This window comes from Diadema setosum, chromosome 4 (assembly GCF_964275005.1).
Source record: "Diadema setosum chromosome 4, eeDiaSeto1, whole genome shotgun sequence".
NCBI classification, from domain to species: Eukaryota; Metazoa; Echinodermata; class Echinoidea; order Diadematoida; family Diadematidae; genus Diadema; species Diadema setosum.
The window spans coordinates 15,794,813-15,815,913 of record NC_092688.1 but is presented as its reverse complement, the minus strand read 5'-3'; the positions used below and the strand labels follow the sequence as shown (position 1 = coordinate 15,815,913).

General features: G+C 37.9%; 1 protein-coding gene across 1 annotated transcript in view; it reads right to left on the bottom strand.

Moving 5' to 3' along the window:
- The window catches only part of LOC140227576 (short-chain specific acyl-CoA dehydrogenase, mitochondrial-like), a 29,610-nt gene extending 10,725 nt beyond the window's left edge, over positions 1-18,885 (bottom strand). The window contains exons 1-6 of the mRNA XM_072307991.1: positions 18,800-18,885; positions 16,057-16,205; positions 15,075-15,224; positions 13,699-13,810; positions 12,266-12,417; positions 9,048-9,218 (exon numbers count right to left, since the gene is read on the bottom strand). Of these exons, the coding sequence (XP_072164092.1) occupies positions 9,048-9,218; positions 12,266-12,417; positions 13,699-13,810; positions 15,075-15,224; positions 16,057-16,205; positions 18,800-18,860 (795 nt within the window). The 5' untranslated portion in view covers positions 18,861-18,885. The remainder of the gene's footprint in view (positions 1-9,047; positions 9,219-12,265; positions 12,418-13,698; positions 13,811-15,074; positions 15,225-16,056; positions 16,206-18,799) is intronic.
- Positions 18,886-21,101: the final 2,216 nt, after the last annotated feature.

The following is a 21,101-nucleotide window of genomic DNA, read 5'->3' as shown; positions in this document are numbered from 1 at the left end:
ATATGGAAAGGTAAGTAGTTAAGAAACAAACCTTATAATAAATAATGATAAATCTGTTGATCTTATATACAAAAACATTGTAATATTAAAAAAAAATGCGTGTATTATGGTAAATAATTTTCACATATATGTAGTATAAAAATATAACGATAGGCCTACAGACTGCAGCAATTCTCTTTAAATAATAGCAAGACTCTTTTGGGCTATTTTGGAGGGGAAAACTATAAAGTATCAATATGGAGACAATTCGCAAACCATAATACAGATGAGACATTGGTGTGAACTATAGATACATGTATCATTTTATAGATTTTGTATACATCACATCCACCTCATTTTGGGCATACACAGATACATAGATGTAAAAGACAGTGTACCAAAATTTTGTGTAGGAATAAGATGTCAATATATTCCTGAAAATACGCCTGTCCGGAGATCAGGAGGTCGTAGGTTTGAATTCTTCTCGATTATGTACATCCGTGATTTATTTTGTCAAAGATACTTCAAAAACACTGATCAGATTTCTAATGCTTATAAACGTCGATGTATAAAAGGCAATTTCTCAATCGGATGCAGTAAGACGAGGGCTGAAAATGTGCGGCAGTACACCTCCCCGACCATGGATTACATTCAAATCTTTTCCGACAATTCTGATGTAAAAACTGAAACAAAACACCACGGTAAGCCTGAAACTAAGGTCAGAAAGAGAGAGAGAGAGAGAGAGATAGAGGGAGGGGATATCTTTCCATTCACAGTTCCTTGCTGAAACATGAGGTCGACAAAGCTGTGAACTTGACGAACATAACAAAACAAGGTTGATCTTGTCAAGGATTACAAACTCGGTTCTAGTTTAGTTCAGTCTAGTTTTATTCACCATCATTCCAGTACAATGAAGTGCAATAAAAAGACACTAAAAAATAATTGAATTAAAAAATAAATAAATAAGAACAAAACAAGAAGAGTTGATCTTGAAGGTGAACCCTATATACATATTTTCATATGCTTTATATTCCCTGGAAGAGCATTTCAATTGTGGTTAATCAAGTTCCCTCGATTGTTTACAGTTAGTTAGTTTCTCATCAGTGTATAAAGCTTATCTTGCAAGTGCTCTGGATCGGCATCTCGCTTTATAATTATCCCTCTTGAAGCTAACCGAGCTAACCAGTATCAACGATTATTGCACATTATGACCTCGGACAGAACCGGAGATGGTGATATCGGACCGTACATACCAACATTTCAAGGGAAATGTAAGTACAATTACAAAACGAAGTGTCAATCACTTTTCAAAATGAATATTTCTGTGATTATTCTTATCAACTCGTATAACAGCTAATGAGGCCAACGTGGTTGCGTGAAGTAATTAATGCACTTAACTTTTTTTTTTTTCATCAGTCACAAACACGCAGTTCGTGGTATTAAAAAAAATCGAGGCTAACTCCTGGAATTGGTATTGCCGCTTGAAATTGTTGCCTTTGTTGTTACCGTTTTTTATACCATTGTAATGATTATCATGAATACTGTACTATTATCATCATCACAAATAACTTCATTCTCTGTATAAGTTGTCATCACAAACCTCCTGAGAACCTCTGTTTTGATTGAGGAGAAAATATGTTTTGTCAAGATTATTTTGACGATGCTCATAACGTCAGAGTACGTGGAATCCGTTCCAGTTAGTGCTAAGGCTATCGACCACGTTATCTGATATCATTTGGCTCCCAGCCATTAGCCTCTTCACGATTCGCGAGATATAGACATATATAGCACACATACAAAAAAAAAAAAAAAAAAAAAAAAACACCAATGACCAGTAACAGGAACAACAACGTTGGCGAGACATAATACTAATAATGTGAATATTATACAAAAATGAATTACACTGAGAATACTGAGCAGTAACATGTGAATTATCATTATCTTCGGTTCGACAGTGTTCTTCCCAGTCGTATTCAATATACGTGTATCACCTATAATAATTCCACGTCAAGCATATCGCTGTGCTTGAAAGCGCAGATTTAAACTTCTCTCTGCCATTATTTCAAAGAGGTGCGAACATTGCCTGTTTGTTAATATCAAAATTTACATACTTACCGATGTAATAGATTATTTATAAGAAACTTACGGTCGATCCACATATTTGCAAAGAAAATTCATACAGGGATAATTCACAGGGATAATACATTGTATGAGAAAAGGAAGAGAGAAAATATACCTTCGACATAAAAAAGGAAATGTCTGAAAATCAAGCTTATCCGAGATACTAAAAAGGACAGATTACGAACATCTTGTGGGAATTTACCAGCAGGCCTGTACAGCGTTTTGCACTACCAAAGAAATTATTAACCAGCATACATGTAAACATGTGTGTATACAATGTGTGAACTAATGATTGATCGTCGAGTCAATGTTTTTACTGTTTGAACATCACAGTACAGTGTAAATTAGGCACTACGTCCGTGTGACGGGGGATGGGCATTCAGGGTAATATCTTTGGAGTGACTGTTGCGTAGTGTATACTGAGTATAATATTATTATTTTGCATCGTAATTTGTTGTTTTGTTGAATATGACAAGGGCAATAATAAACAAACATACAGCCTGAATAAAATAAACATGAAAAATAAGTGAAAACGCGCTGGCATTCATTACCCATCTATACACGCCTATAGGGGGATTCACACGTATACAAATTACTGGGTAACAAAACGAGAAATTTGTAACCCGCTAGTGAACTGAGTTCTTTGCACGAGTGGACAAAAACCCAACAAATAAGCGCGGTCAGCAGCGCAATGCTAAACCCAAGAAATCTTGCTGTTATTATTAGCGCGCTAATCTTTGGCCGGCAGATACGTGTGAACGGTCAACCACAAAAACTCGAATCTTTCATATCCCATCATTCATAGCGCACGCCACAACAGTTTGCACTCGACAATGTATGTGAGGTTCAAGAACAATGCTTGTAGTTTTATCAATTTATTGATAGGCAATTAGCGGGTTACTAGTATTTCTGTGAGGGAGAAAGGCTGCAAAAATAAAAACAGACAAATAAAGAAACAGACAAAAAACCCAACAAACTCTAGTTTCCGAGCGCATAGTATACTAACCAATTAATTTGGAGCGTGTCAATTAACGGTTTCAATAAAAAACAAAGAAAACAAAACAAAACAAAATAAAAACTCGAGTTTCGGGGAGCTTGGTAACCCGCTATATTATGGTACGTACAAACGCGGCTATACTAAGTAACACTCGTAGGCCTTATACGTACAATTTCCTTCATAATACCCTATCAGTACAATGATACAACATGCGCTTGTTCACCCGGATCGTTCGCATTCATTAATATCATGCATGTATTGATATTGTGTTTACTATTTTTCCATTCTGTAGAATACCTACGCGCCATTAGCCGGATCTACTACCCATCATTCATTTCATAGCGGGATGATGACAGGAAGCATTTTTTTTTTTTGACACAGTTCTCCGATGGAACCGTCAAAATAATTATTATAAACTGTTTAGAAGTTCGGTGGTCTGATTTCATTTTCAGAGGTCCCGAGAAACCACTAAAGTGCCATTTGAGATGTAGAGTATCCATCCAGCCTACTTCTTGTTATGATGAAAGTGTAAAAGGAAAAGACATTGGTTGCATTCATAACCGACAATCTATGAAAAATTATACACACATTGTTCCCAGGATGAATCCCTTTGAGAAAAAAAAATACATCTGAAAATTATTTTTTTTTTCTCAGAAGGGATTCATCCGGGGAACATAACCATAACATCCTAAAAAGTTTATCTTTCCATTCTGTAGAATATCTACGCGCCATTAGCCGGATCCACACGTATAACAACATGGCGGGATGACGACCCAGGATGACGATTGAACTCCAAATCTCGAGATGTTCCCCCTCTTCATGCGTTTGCATATACCGACAATATTTACACAGCTGTCACACAGTAGTGTGATGTTGTCATTTACCCGTTATTGTGATGCTCGCTTGAATGATGGAGTATAAAATCTGGAGATTAGTAAAGTATTTTCGGTCAACCGTTTACGCGGTCACCGGGAGCAAATCAGCGAACTATTTCAGAAATCAAGTGCAAGATTTTTTTTTGTTTTTTTTTTTTTTGTTTTTTTTTTTTTTGTACCGTCGCGATGCTGATCGCGCAAATTAGTGGGATTTTGTGTGCACATGTGCAAAAATCTCGAAATTACGATGGCCATGTAAATCTCGAGATTTGTATCCAGTTTTTTGGCACACGCGCGAACCCTAATAGTGGCTCTTGTGTTTGTGGGGATATAGTTGTGTGCAAAACTTAGAACAATGTACAGTACACTGTATTAAAAAAAAAAATACGACATAATAGTACACCATGATCTAGTCTACTGCCGATTCCACAGCAGAGTAGATTACCAAAGAAACTGTTCACACAGTTTGAACAACCACCGTGGATACTCGCTGTGATGCCATCAACGTCGTTCCCCAATGTTCAACTCTTCAGACAGGTGGGCTGTGTATGGGTAGCAGCGGGCCAGATGGAATGACAGGCCTCGGGCTGGGCATGGTTTTCGCCAGGAACGTTCAGGCTGTGAAGGGGCTCGGCCGAACTTCGGAGAGGTGGAGGAAGAAACTTTTCAGGAGCAAGACAGATGGATAAAGCGACTGTCTCTGGCGATACTTCGTGGCCGGGCATAGAAAATCGGCATGTCCGAACCTCTCCAATTCTTTTGGTGTTTTTTTTTTGTTTTTTGTTTTTTGTTTTTTGTTTTGGTTGAACACATCTGCCTGTGTAATAAAGAACAAAACAGAAACATTTTCATATATAATTTCATTACCATGGTTCCATGAAGAGACATTTTCTTCAACTAATATACGATTCAATCGCACATCCCCTAGTTTATGTACCAGAGTAAAATGATATTCACACAATGCCTTCCATTCTGACTAATAAGAAATTCGCGGAATAAAAATAAGCGTCATATAGGCCGATATAGGCCTTACGTGTTTTCACAATCTACAGACAAAAAACAAAAACAAAACAAAATAAAACAAAAACACAAATACACATGCACACACACACACAATGCGAAAAAGAACAGGTCATGTTTGTTTATATATTTACTAGAATAACATTACCTTTGGTGACTGGCTTCCAATGCGCATTCCTGTCTTTTCTCGATTTGCTCCTGAGATCTATAAAAAAATTGATACAGTGGAATTTAAGATTCATTCTTTTTTCACGCGTGAACGTATATTGAAAGAGTAACGTCGGGTATAATACAACGTATCTCATTGACTACCATGATTCATCGCAATATCCCGCGTTCCCTGTTAATGGAATCAATTGAGTTTTCACAGCTTAATTCCGAGACAAACTTGAGTTTTATTTATTTATTTATTTTTGGTGTCCTGTTCGTATCGCTTACAAAAACGTTCAATTCGAATTTTGATGGCCCGAAAAAAAGAAATGTATCGTGGCCTACCAATGAAAGGAAGCATTTTTTTTTTCGACACAGTTCTCCGATGGAACCGTCAAAATAATTATATAAACTGTTTAGAAGTTTGGTGGTCTGATTTCATTTTCAGAGGTCCCGAGAAACCACTAAAGTGCCATTTGAGATGTAGAGTATCCATAGCCTACTTCTTGTTATGATGAAAGTGTAAAAGGAAAAGACATTGGTTGCATTCATAACCGACAATCTATGAAAAATTATACACACATTGTTCCCAGGATGAATCCCTTTTGAGAAAAAAAATACATCTGAAGATTATTATTTTTTTCTTCTCAGAAGGGATTCATCCGGGGAACATAATCATAACATCCTAAAAAGTTTTAGAACCTGACATCAAGCTGCTCCCACTGACTGTGATAACAAATTATGAAATGGAAATGGAATTATGCAACCTGCAAATCATCTTATAGCTTGTCAAATTAAAAAAAAAAATCATATTTCCATCTATCATAACTTTCATAATTATTCAGCACACTTCAAAGAAAAGGGCGCATCAAAGCAAACAGCAATTCATCATGATGGATCTATGTACAATATGTATACGATCTACATAGATGGACAAAACTGACACAGTGAATGAACAACCTACAGTCTTCTACGGCATATAGCGTCTCAGTCAATTTAATAATAACAAACAGTAATTGAAGAGCTTTGAAAACAAAAGCAGACAAATCAAAATACATATAAAAAAGTATATAGGATACTACGCAGAGAAAATTGAATGAAAATGATACGCAAACACACGCACATAATCATGATGCATCGGACCACTGAACCTCCGCCAAACGGCCATGTTAGTCGTTATGTTGCAGGTATTGTATACTTCATTTTTATGATTATGATATGACAGATTAATTACATCATAAGGCTGAGCTATGTAATATGATGTAGAAACGGTTATTATAAATAGGGGCTACTCAAAGGTAGGGAAAAGAAAATGACACGACGAGGGTGTAATGCTGCCGCGCCATTGTGTTCCCCTGTTTCTGATACTACCTAGTAGTACAGTGTAGATCATCCCCTTCCAAATCTCATGTAAACTATACTCGACAGAAATTATAATCACCCCTCCCCATTCTCTTTGGGCACATATTATTCACTTTTAGAATTAATAACGAACATTCCTTCATTTTTGACTAACGAATCTTCTTTTTGGAATAACGAGCTTTATTTCGTTTTCGGATCGATACACATAATCTTGAGAATACTATGGACGCTTCAGAATAAGGACATTTATTTCATTTTCAGATCAAAGAACCCTCGGCATAAGGGACCCTACTTCATTCTCGTTTGGCCGATTACTCCTTGCGAAATTCATTATTTAGAAATCTATTTTTCTGAACTTTTTACACGCAAAAAACCTTGAAAATCAAGGTGAAAAAATAAACTAATCAAGTCTTTTGTGGGTCATCCTACATACATCTTTTCTAGCAGGCACAGGATATTCTTCACGAGATAAACTTCAAGCTCTCACATCATGCACTTATACGGATAAAGATGGGTCGGACTGACTATAAACTTCTACACTCAATGCCTGTATACTCACTTTTTCACTCAGGACATCGCGAGCTGGGGTCGGTAGATCCAGGTGTCGCGTCGGTTCATTTCTACGGGATGAAGGCATGCATCTTGTCCAGTTTCAATAATCGCGATCCCTTCGTTGTCCCTTACGCCTCATTTCGAAAGGTTCTATATTCTTTTGCGAGATTTCTGGGTCGGAGACGTATGTATACCTCGTCTTGCAAAACCTAATTGTTTTAGTTGCTCTCGAGCCACGTCGGAATCCGTAGAGCTCTATACGCAGCATCACACCGAGGAAAGGAGACTATGTGCCCTCAAGTAAACAAACGGAACGACGCGACGGCTGATATACATGTATAGCGCAGTGCGATCACAGAACTCCACACACACGCGACGTGCATACAGTTCTGCAAATGTGCCATGAACCCCCATGATTACGCAATATTCCCACGCCGCGCCGTCTCTCTCCCAAATTCACGGAGGTGAAAAGGTCAACCTCCCAGACCAAGCCGTGCGGTACACATCGCTCTCGTGTGCGGAAGATAACGGTTGAAAAAGCCCAAGCCCAATGTAGTCAAATTCAAACGGTAGAGGGAGGTAAGGTCGTATCACAGGGAAAGTGTGGGACCCACACTTTTAATCGGACGACGTATTTTTGCATTTCTCAGCCATTTCTAGACCAATTTTTGTCAAACAAACTTTGAATTCCCCATAAATTTCAATGCTCTTTCATATTTCATAAGTAGTTTCTCATTATCTTGCCAAAAAATTTCATCCCGACGTGCCATCATCAACCAGAACAGGACCTCCCCTTTAAAGGTATATTTCTATGATACCTTGTTTTTGAATTGCATATACATCTATCTAAACTTAAAGGTGCATGGTCCCGGTGTTTTAGTCAAATGCATACGTGGGCGCACGGCGCAAGTTTCCTATAGAGACCTACGCTATCGACTCCTCTTCAGCGCTTACACTTTGGCCCACTTCCCCGAGTCCGAAGAAGTCCGATTCACTGTAGTCAGTGGTCGGATCACAGTTCGGCTCATGATTCGGCTGAGGGGGATGACAGCTTTAGTAAACTTCTTTTGTGATGTCATAATAAGAAGCACATATGCACGCACCCTGGCATTACTACAGACTGCGCGATGCGCAGAGAAGACAACGAAGGCAACGTTACTTAGCAACACCTACGCACTTTACTCTTGATGACAGCTCAACTTCGGTAATCTTCGTATCAATGCTAACGGTGATCGGCAGTATCATCAACAGCGCCCTCTACATTACCTGGACTATGCACCTTTAACAAGAATGGAAATTAAGTTGTTTGGCAATAAAACTCTTCATAGAGACTGACCTTCTTGCTGGTATGAGTGAATTCTAGTACACGCTAATGGACAAAGTGATTGTGTCAACTAAACTCCTTCATTTAGACTTTTCAAAAAGTAGCATAACTGTTGTATATTGGAATACCGTAAGATCCTATTTAGGAAGTAAAGCAGCTTATTTTGAACCCTAAATCAATATCTTGTCAGTGAAATTGGGAAGTCTAAGGTTCTACTTCATTCAAGACTCTTGATTACAATCACGTTGATATCACTTGACAAATAATCATTGGACAATCTGAACTTGAATGCAACATGTTCTGTATCATCTAGTACATAACAATTAAAATGAGGTTCATCACATTGTAATGTCCTTAATGCAACAACATAAACTGAGTAACAATAACTAAACACAGACAAGGTACAACAAAAGCAGAGCTAGCAAAAGAGTAGTAATAATAATGAATTGTTTGCTGAGCACAAAAAAATTAATCCATACATGTACATTATGTATTCCACTGTGCTGCACAAGCTTTTTGAAGCTATTTTGCTGTACTGTCCTAGATAATTCAAATACATAAATATTATGTGACTATTAAATCCATAGAATACATAAACCTTCTGTACTAATTTACTCAACAAATCAACGAATAATAAATGGAAAAAAAAAAATAGAATCAGGCATACCATAGCAATTTTGAACCCCATCCCTTCCTGACCCAGGATGTTTTCCTTCGGGATGCGGCAGTCTTCAAAGATGAGCTGACACGTGGATGTGGCCTTGATACCCAGCTTGTCCTCCTTCTTGCCGAGTGAGAGGCCGTCGTATGGCTTGGGGACGACAAAGGCACTGATACCCTGCAAAAAGAGACAGGTCCACAGAGCAGAAGAAGAAAATAAAGATCTAGCTTTAAAAATGCAACCATCACAGTATGCTAGTCATGACAAAAATACACGTTAAAGAACAGACTCAATGTAAGCACCTACATATCACTTTCTAACCCGCTAATTAACTTTCATGTCATTGACTCACTGATTTAATCATACACCAAAGAGATTTTCTCCTCACCATCACTAGACGGCGAGCTATACAACGGCGTCTTGAGATTTCATGGAGGCTGCCATTACCCACTTAGTAATGGCGGATTTCGCGCGCTCAAGTAACATTTTTACAATGTGCATTTGAACTTTTTAACTTTTATGCGAGTATGCACTTCTTGATTTGGCTACTCCTCGGTGCTCTTATGCTAGCGTGTTAGCATGAGGGGTGAGCCTACCACCTCATGTCTCCCCGTGCTCTCACAAAGCAATTGTACAGGGCGTATGCATACTTCACACTCTAGTACCTCCTCATTCTAAGCTCTTTGTCATACCCCCACCAAATCAGATTGAACTACCATGGTATTCACATTCCAGTTAAAGAGTAGATTTCTGACGTCTAAGTCATAGGGGGCATTCAGTCTCCAGTTTTCGAACATGCCAGAGCATATCTTAAAGGGGATGGCTAGTAAATGATCAGTGGGAATCAGTGCGAATGCTGGGGGATGATTGTTGCGATCGTTGTGGGATTCATTTAACAGTACATTACGTATCTATTGTTCTGTGAAAATTATTTGCTTCAGAATGGTCTCATATTCAGGTAATGTGCAGTTTAATGTTTCCAGGTTAGCATGCCTGTACAGTGACGGAGCGATTAAACTGCACATTACTTGAATATGAGACCATTCTGAAGCAAATAATTTCACACAACAATAGATATATCATAATGTACTCTTAAATGAACCCCACAAGGATTGGAACAATCATCCCCCAGCATTCCCACTGATTCCCACTGATCAGTTACTAGCCATCCCCTTTAAAATGCGAGTACCCTCCTCCAAAGCCCTCTCGGTACACTGTAGCATGGTACGCTGTGCCACCATTTGCCTACATCAAGACTGAATGTGGCAATAAAGATAATTATAATTATTTCAAATAATCACACACGATATGTTAGCAGAATTGTTAATGATCAGTCATTTGCCAGCGTATTAATTTTGGTCAAGATGAGCTCACTCACTGTAGCTTATGATGATCACAAGCCTTATACATGAATCTGCCATGTTACGATTAGATGGACGTCACTGTTAGTTTGTATGATACAAAAACAGTATGTGCCATTGCGGTCATCAACAACTTTTATCAAACAATGACTGGCTTGTTCCAAGCTGTTGCTATGGTAACTGTAACTAATGTAACTTGTGAATATAGCAAATGCTTCATGGAACGTGCTCTAAAACATCCAATAGGGTGCCCTTATGAAATAAGTATCAAGATAAATATTACTTTATGTTTATTTCAGGTGGAGCAGGATACACAAATTTACAATGCAGGGTTCTATCAAATTTTAAGTGACATTGGTTGAGTGTACACATCTCACACTTTTTGGACATTGTGTTTCCCTAAAAAGAAATACATAGCCAGTTGAAAGGAAAGATTTGTATTTCAATGTGTGTAGCTCGGCATGTGTCCATGGAATTTGAGAAAATTACAAAGTGACTTGCACATCTATTTTCTTTTTTTCCCCCTTTAACACATGACTGGACTTTAATCAATTTTCTTTCTTGAATATCAATACATCAAGTTGTGAATTTCTTATACGATGGTAAAGAGAAATGAAGTTTAGCAACATCATGTCATATGACGTGCAATACACATGCAGACTTTTCCAGGTCACAAGAAATTGCCATGGAGTGACCTAAGCCTGAATTAATAAGGAGGCGCACAACTATTGTAAGCTTCAGTAATCATAGTTCGATGCATGCAGGCATGAAAAACAAACAAACAATGAGCATTGAGTATGTTTCTGTAAATGAAATTGATGAAACATAAATGCAATTCTTCACAAAACAGGCCCCTAATTGTTTCTGATAGCCACTATTAAATTGTGTAACTGGAGTCGGCTGGCGGTGCTATCACTGAACTTCTCACTGCGCATTTGGTCCACTTTGCCCAGACGGGGTGTTACATAACATGTTTGCTGATGTCATGACAAAAAGCAATGTCCAGCAAAAGATAAAAAGCTCAGTAGGTAAACTCACATGGCTTCTGATATCACTATCTTTGAGATGAGAAAAGATGAGATAAAAGTATAAAAACTTTACATCATCATTTTTTTCAGTCTTTCCCTAACCAAAACACAACTTGACCAACCAAAAATCTCCCATTGTGATCCTGTCATAATCATTAATAAAAAATAATTTAATGTACATACCACATGAGCAAGAGCTGAACTCGAGCAAAAGATGACTTCTTAACTGTATATGACTAGACAATGCACTCAACACAGGAAAAGGACTATACAAAAATTTCTTCTTTTTTGAAGGCAATATTTGAGCTAAAAGTCAGCACATGTAAATTTGGTGCACACTGCCACCTCGAAATTAAATCAGACAGATACATTTGTACTGGAAGAGCTAGAAAGTGATGGCTACTCCTTCTATGTTGCAGTTGGCTGGATTCCTGTACCCTGCAAGTCCCTCACACTGTCAAAGCTTTCGGCCTCTCATCATCACATCACCAAGAGTGAGGAAAAGGGAGTGTTGGGGGAGAGAGCCCTTATCTATGGTCGGAGGCATAATGGTGAGCATTGTTCTCATCTTTAACCCTAATCAGGCCAAGGGGGGGGGGGATCTGCCCCCCGCCCTCGACGTTTCGCGCAATAATTTTTAAAATTCAATTAAACAGCAGAGAACCTGCTGCCCTACATACTCCCCTAACTTGTGCTGTCTCACCACTATCTACCTACTGAATAAAATGTGGTTGAAATCATAAGTCATGTCAGGAACACCTTGTCTCTTCCACTCTGTAGTCCCATACATAGATCAAGAGGATTTGACATTGGTATCTTCTGTTACTAGACATACCCTGTGCTTCATAGCTTTATCTGTCCTGGCAAAGACCACTGTAGCCTCAGCTTCGTATCCATTGGTGATCCACATTTTTGCCCCGTTCAGCACCCAGTGGTCACCGTCCAGACAAGCTGTAGTTGATGCCGCTCCAGCGTCACTGCCATTGTCTATGTAAACATGATGAAGCCATATACAATATACTTGGTCCAGTTTTTCTCCGTCATGTAGACCACTTTACAAACATTACACAGATGACTAGACAAGAGACAGTCTGTTCAAAGACTACTTTCCCTTCCAATCTTACCAATGAAATCTAGAAGACACACCCATGCTTAAGCACTGAAATTTCACAATTACACACCATTCAGTCACAAAGGGTGTAGTATCATCAAGTTATAGTAATGTACATGGTGGCATTGCTGTTTAGTATAAATACTCAAGCTTACTTATCTCCAGTTACCAAAAGTCATTACTGTAAAAGTGGTTTCTTTCGCGGTGGTTTTATTTTCGCGCTTTTCGCGCTTTGAGGTTGAACCGCAAATTTAACATCACGCGAAAATGTTTTGAACTCGCTGCTTGTTACAACGCTATTGCGCACATGCACACACGGAGATTCTGCGCATTGAGTGTATTGATGCTCGACACACACACAGCGATACCGCGCAATGTAGGTACAAGCATGTTAAAAAGTACTCGAGAGATGGGATTTCAGGTAAGCCTGCCTTTAATTCTAATTTCTATTTAATAAATAAAAGAGTAATTGGATTATAGTTGGGGTTTTCGTGTGCAAAATAAAAGTTTTTGCCGGCTGTGAATTCACAGATTTTGCTGACCGCGAATGAAAACACACGCGAAAAAGTCAGCAGCGATGGAAACCGCGAAAGTATCTGCACGCGAAAGAAACCACTTTTACAGTATATTGTCCAGTTCAATAGCTCAAACCACAAGCATACAACTGAAGGGATAACAGTACTACTGATTTTCAAAGATCTGAGAAGCAAGGGAAGTCACTGTAGGTTAAAATTTGGCATTGAAGCCTGCATGCAGTGCTAATTCCAATGTTTGTTTGGGAAGCTCATTAATTCATTTTTGACTTGTGCTTGAGCAATCAGTTATGTTCTTTCACAAAACAGGTAACAAATGAATTTGCGCTACATGCTTTCTTGGCCAACACAACTACAATTTGAAGGTATGTAGTGCATTTTGTTTCTGTTAATTTGTTCGTTTGTTTTTAAAGAGACCATTGTATAGATCAATCATGTTAAATCAAATCTGAAATAACCCCTACACAATAACATACCCACCTTTTCTTTCATTTCAGAAATATATTTCTATATCCTTTGAATTATGATGTAATCTTTTTGAGGGGATGGGGATGACAAAAAAACATACAGTGTACTATTAAAGTATTGTAAAAATACATTATACTTGTTGGCAGCTGTGTATACCTGGTTCACTTAGAGCGAAGCATCCTACTCTGTCCCCATTCAGGAAAGGCCTGACAAATTCGTCCTTCTGTTTCTCGGTTCCAAAGTCCATGAGGGGACCCAGGTACAAAGACTGAAAGAAAAAAACAAAAATAAAACACACATGCATAAATAGACAAACCACATTTCTTTGCATACAGTTAATAATCTTGGCCAGAGTAGGCGTTTTCACATCAGCCCGATGTTTTTCGAAATAGCGTGCTATTTCTGACTTGGGAAATTTTCCCGATAGCGAAATAGCGCGCTATTTGATAATGTGAACACAAATTAGTGCGCTAATTGTATCGCTCTGATCGAGAAAATTTCTCGACTCCAACTCGGGAAATTTCTGAAATAGCGGGATAGTAGCGCGCTATTTGATAATGTGAAAACCACTCGAGAAATTAGCGCGATGAATCCCATCATGCCTAGCGTGTGTGACCCTATCGATCGAGGCAAACTGCATACAAATCACGAGGAATTTTTGAGAGGGCACACACATTACTGATGCTGTTTGCACATACTCAGCTGTCGAATTAGCTATTTTAAAATTTTTAACTATTCGGGCTACCCCCTCTTCGGGCTGATGTGAATAAGAAATGAAATAGCGCTCTAATTTGCAATCGCGGAAAATATTTCGAGCTTGGATTTTTATCGGGCTGATGTGAAAACGTCTAATGTTACTGAATCCTGAACAAAAACAAATTGTTACAACACAGATATGCTCCGATCTATTATTGAAATGTCGACAGTTTCCTTTCTCATAAGAAAGGATCTAGCTACTCGCATAGGTTATGTAACAAAGGAGTTCTGATCTCAACTCAACAATGTCTATTCCTTTGTCATGACTGCAGGGATGCCAACTTTGTAAACAGCATTCTGAGAGCTAAAAAGGCATGTTTTGGTTGAAAATTGTATTTGTATTTACCCTGTTATAGACATGTGTAGTATGACAATTAGGGAAACAGTATTCTCCATGAAATCTGCAGTATTTTGGTACAAAATACAATTGAAAAAGCAATAGTTGCCATCTCTCTGACTGTTATTGTTTTAAATCTAGGTGTATAAAATGAATGGAAATTTATTTAAGAGGATGAACAAAGCACAATCAGTTTCATCTCTAGCTGTTTAATAATCCACTGCCTTTGGGAACCTGTTGTGTATTGTGCTAAAATCTGTAGGACTTTGAGACTTTCATGGGGAAAAGATATAGATAGGCGACCACTATCACCACAATCATCACTGTGGAATTCAATTTGCATGGACGTTAGGTAGTTCTTTAGAGAAAAGCTAGACGGGTAACATGCTGTAAATAGTAATATGTTGCAACAGACTTGAGCAGCATGCTACTCACTCACATTATTAACTGACATGATGCACCCCGTGCTAGCACATCCTCTACTGATCTCCTCCATGGCAATGGCATAGGCCAGGTAGTCCAGCCCTGTGCCACCGTACTTCTCTGGAACAGACACACCCAGTAGCCCCAGCTCTCCTAGTCCTTTTACCTGAGTGACAAAGAGGGACAAACACAATGAGGGACTCAACAATTTAAAAGCTGTCATATCAATCCATGAAATGCCTGTAGCAAATACTTGTAAAAGGTAGTAGGCCCATACCCTGAAAACACTGTTACAAGCTATACATTGATTAAAACAAAACAAAACAAAACAAATCAAGAAAAGGATCACTAATCTGAAATTAATGGCAATCTTGTGTAGCTGGAACTGTTAGATATAAGCAAAATTTGCCACATTGTTCAGACCAGCAAATTTCCCTCAGCATAGCTGATGGTTATATTTGAACATATGGTGAACATAAACAAATACATGTGGGACTACAGGATTAAAGATAAAATTTATTGCCACCTTTCTCTGCTGTATTTTAACAGCAATCTCTCACTGCTTGCTCTATTACTCCTCTGATTGTTTTCCCGGTCAACTATAAAATCATGCTGACATAATCACAGTTAATCTGAGATCACAGTTAAACATTTCTTTAATGTGTACTGTAGCTCTGTAATGAAATAAAGCCAACTACCACCAGGCTTTTTAGACTGTGATCATATTGTAAGTTTACTTCTGCACCATTTCCAGATGAAAAGACAAACTAAGATGGACAAGATGGAGATTTCATTAAATTGGACCTAAACTGAGAAAGAATTTTTAAAGTTCCATATGATATTCTAATTGCAACTAAATATTCAAAATTGTAGAGGTGATAAAGTTTGATAACATCTCAAAAGTCTCCAATTAAGCTGCACATGTACACTGAATATTCAGTCATTATCTTATTTCTTTTTTTCTGATGAACCTTTGTCCATCTTTCTTGGGCCATTACCTGCTCAGCTGGATATATGTGGTTCTTGTCCCACTCTGCAGCATTTGGAGCCAGCTCCCTGTCTGCAAAGTCTCGGCATGTCTTTCGAAGCATCTCATGCTCCTCAGGTAATGTGGCAAGAGTCGACAATGAACATTTTCGGTGGAGACCTGCAGGGCATTAGTAGATTATGAACCAACTCCGAATTACTGTGATGGCAACATTGAACAACTTTACTCTGTTATTTTCCACTTGGAAAAACTGCATAATCATGTGATATCAAAAGCTTTTTGATACAGGGGTAATAACGATGGCTAGAAGATAATTTTCTTTGAACACAGAATGCCAGTTTGAATGTTAATATTTCCCCTTCCCCACAGCTATTACTCAAATTTGAGCTATTTGAGTTACTTTATTTACTTACCCAAGACTGTCCTTATTCTCAACAAATACTTGACATAACAGTGATGATTATGTACATTTTGTATAGTCTTCAAATGTTTTGTTACAATCAAGTGATAGGTAGATGTACAACTGTATGTGAATACAAATTATGTACCTGTAATTTGTGTGGAAATAGTATCCCAATGAAATAGATCTCCACATCTATACTATTGTACACAACACATAAAAATTTGGGGTAAAGTATTTCAATCACATTGTGGAAATGAGCAATAAGAGAACAATTAATAGTAAACAGCAAAATATTTGAAAGACAAAAAGGTATGTAACCACAAAGATTACATGCTCATCAAATCTTTGTGTATCAAGTGCATAATAACATGCTTATTCCCACGGATTTTCCACCACTTTACATGTACATCTGTCTGTAGTCCCAGAGGCTAGTGTGCCTGGTAATTTGTGTGTTCTGGATTGTCTGATGATAGTCTGGCTACAACCAGCAGAAATTTCAGAAGAGGAGCCTGGTGTGAAATTGCATTTGAACCTGAATATACAATGTAAAGAGTGATTTTTGCTACAGTAGTTTTAAATGCATTTCCTTTGCATAATGTCAAGTCCTGTTGAAAGACATCTGCACTCAATGAATAATATGACATGCTCTCATCGCATATGCTTGATTTGAAGTGACCATGGACAGCTGTAAATTTGGAAAAGACTTTCTTTTGACTCCCTCCACTAAAAAGAAAAGAAAAAAAAAGTGTCTATTTTGTATAGGGTTTGAGTAAACACAGGGACATTGTATTTTAGGAAGAACATTGGTATTTTTAGGGAAAACATCATTCATACAGTTGATATTAAATTTAAGAACATATATATATTTCTGTCTCACAGCTCTCCATCTCTCCATTGTTCACCTGATGTCTATTCTTAATGTTAGTACATGTAGTAAACATCAATGTACATGTACATGTGGTATGCAAAAACAATTAAATCAAATGAAGAGAAACAAAACGTATCAAATATTGCAGATCAAACCCGGGACACTTCAACGTCACACAGCAGTAGTATGATATCCCATGGAGCTAGCATCAGAGTCTGGAATGATCTAGATAGCAAAAACTGAATATGTGGCATAAGTCGTAGATGTCAGTACACTACACGCTAAACCTCATCCTAACCCTAAGACTCTGGAACCCAACACAAACCGCAATTCTTGCTATTGCATAAAACTGTAAAAACTCAAACAGCTGTAAGTTCTGAAAATGCATAATTTTCTATTGTGAAGTGACAAAGTTTTAGTCATGATAAAAAGGGGAAAATCAGATGTGATCACCACATGTAGGCTCTGCCCATGACTGCTGCACAGTATAGTATGTATTTACCTCCGCATTACCACAAGTGCACAACTGAACCCAGAAAGTGTGACCCACTTGACCTCGGTGTGAGCGGTGGTGCAAGAATCAGATCACTTCATTCACTTTCACACGTACAATTACAAATACATCGTGTATGTACGCCCAGCCTATAATGAACCCAATTGCTAGCGACTAAATGTTAATATTTTACATGCGATCCATCAGACTTTTCAATTTTTGCACCCTACAAATAAAGCAATCATGGGTGGAAGTATAAATTTGAGCCATTTACAAGTGTAGGCCTAAATTCTAAGTTTTTACAGTTTAGAATTTAGTACATATTTTCTACCTTTTCTTTTCTTTTTTGTGGGGGGGGGGGGGGGTCTACAACCACTCAGTCTCAGACGTTAGAAGGAAGTCTTACCATAATATTTTAAGTGAAAATACTCTTCCACTTCCACTTCTTCCTTAGTTTTGCTTTGGAATTATTCATTTCAATTTTAGATAGCCCTCTTTTTTCCACCCTACCAGCACTGTTCACAAACTGTGCTGTGTCAATGACAGTTCAATGACACAGTACAATCCAATCACTTGCTGTACCACCTTCACTACACTAGCTAAGGTCACACTGATGCTAATGTCTGTAAATACTGGCACTTAATACTGCTTATGCTTTAGTGGATATTCTCAAAAACAGGAAAAAGAACAATTTTAGAGAGTAAATGGAGATTGACTCCCTCGCCGAAATCTAATGGCCAGCCGTGGCCGTGCTGCCTCCCCTGCCCTGGCCTTGTCCGTAGCCGATAACCATCAGATAATCCGCCGGTGCTACCCGCCTCGAAATCACACATCTCGCTGGATCCTGCGCTGTCCTGCAGAGCTGCAGCGATGACTGTATGTCATGTACTTTCGAGTCATTATGTGACGAAAAGAAGAACGACTGATAACTCAGTATAGACTAAAATGGTAATATGCTGAATATATTTAAGATTGAATTTGTCCCTTACCTGCAGATCTCCTCACTTGTGGCAGAATTCTGCGCGCAAAGTTACAGAGAACAGTCGACATCTTTGCAGTTGTGTAATGAGAATCGATGTAAAAAATGTGTGCATACACGACTTCTTGTGCCTGGCCTTGTGTACTATGCATTCACCGTATAAATGCGTAACAGACCATCGATACAGCCGAATAATGGAATCGATCAGAGAGAGAAAAAAAAATGGTATGCCGCCATCTACAGTCTACTATCCAAAACTCTCTATCCTCACCAGGGATCTGTTGCATAAAAAGATGCAATCAAGAAAATCAATCATACGTCAGGTATCAGCTAATTAGAATTGAGTATTCAGAGACTTATGTTTGCTTTCCTGACTGATGCTTTATCTCAACTATTTTTTCTTTTTTTGCAACAGGGCCCAGCTCACATACCACACACTTGGAATGAGTCGCTTGGTACAGTACTTATTGTAAGTATGAATTTTTTGAGGTGCTTACTATCGTATAACGTACGAGCGTATTCTCTTTTTTTGTACACTGTACAAACATTTTTTTTTTAGGTGATGTTTACATAAGGAAACCTTGTGGCTGAGCTATTTTTTTTTTTCATACTGCCTCTCCTGTAAAGTAGCTCTAAGCTGAGTATACTGCACTTTTTCTTTCAAAAATTGTACGTGGTACTGTAATGGGAGAACAAGAGCAGAGTAATCATTGTTGCGCGTTGCGGAGATTAGGCCTTTACTCAGTAATACATTGTAAGACTGGAAGACAATGAGTCAGGGGGCATGGTTCTGGAGCAATATTTAAAGACGATTGTCAAGGCCTGAATTTCCCCTCGTTTTCTAAGTTGTTTGACTTCGGTGGTACCATACAGAGCTTCTCTACTGAAACGGCCGCCAACTCCCAGGATTAAGCATAGACGCCTGTTTTGTGATGTTTGAAGCTTCTGAAGTTGGGAAGCACGTCCATTCATCCAAGCCATAGTACAATAGTCCAGCTGTGTCTGAATCAGTGTTTGGTACAGCACCGTATACTATAATGAGCGTCTCCTGTCGAGGTAATGACAGACACGCTTTACCAAATAAAACGTTTTCAAAGTCTTTGGCCCACTTTTTTATTTGGGGTGTCCGTGTTAAACTGCTATTAAGGATAACTCCGAGGTATTTGCCCGGGGAAACTCTTTCCAATGTACTGGATTGAATGGAGAGATTCACATTTTTAAACTTACGTAGTAATCTCTTTGAACCGACCAACATATAATTATATTTTTCTATATTGAAAAGAAAGTGATTATCTATAAGAACCAATATGACATCAACTTTAAATCATCATTGATAATATATTCTAATACATCTACTCTTGGATCTTTGGCGGCAAAATAATAAGCAAGTCAATGTCAAAATTTATATCAGAGTTAACAAGTGTTCTTATCTAGATAAAGATTTCCGAAAAAAATGATACCAGAATGTCATAAATTCTTTCTTTTTTCATCAGATTATGATCATTTTTTAACTCTTCTGTATGGAATGTTTCTATATAAAAGATTCTGGAGTGGATTTATTCTTTAACTGTTGTAGAAACTGATGATTTTCTTATCCCCCTTTCTTATACACCTGAAGGTATAAGGTTTGCTCATCTTTAGAGGAATAAGCTACAGACTTAGGATTATTTCTACTTTTCACGAAATGCCGTCAGCGATTACTTGAATTAAGCATCTTATTTTCAAAGCTTTCGTCTTGTCAAAATGTTATTACACACATCATTTACAGTTAAACGAACATTGAATAGAAGGTAAAATAAGTATCTTATTATGCATAATGGCTCTTTTGAAAGGTGCCACATACTATACTCCATTAATAATCAATTATTGATCTAAGAAACATTTTTTTTTGTACCTCGAAACATGACTTCGATGAAACGCATCTGTGTGTTGTTATAGGTGTGTGTATGCGCGAACAACACACACACACACACACACACAACACACACACACACACACACACACACACAAAGAAAGAGCTTTTTTCAAATGTGTTATGGGGGATGGGAAGTTGGGGATTTTCATGTCAAAGATTTCATTCATAATGATTATGTTTCTTGTCACTTATATTGAATGGAGATAATCATGCATTTGTATATTTGCAAATTGGTACATTTTTGTTATATATGAACATTCAAAAATTATTTAAATGTACTCCTTGACAGGAGATATTCAATGTTGTGAGTACATATAAATCATAATATAATAATTCATAATATGCAATCTATATACATGTATCGTATATATATATAACATGTATATTATATATATAT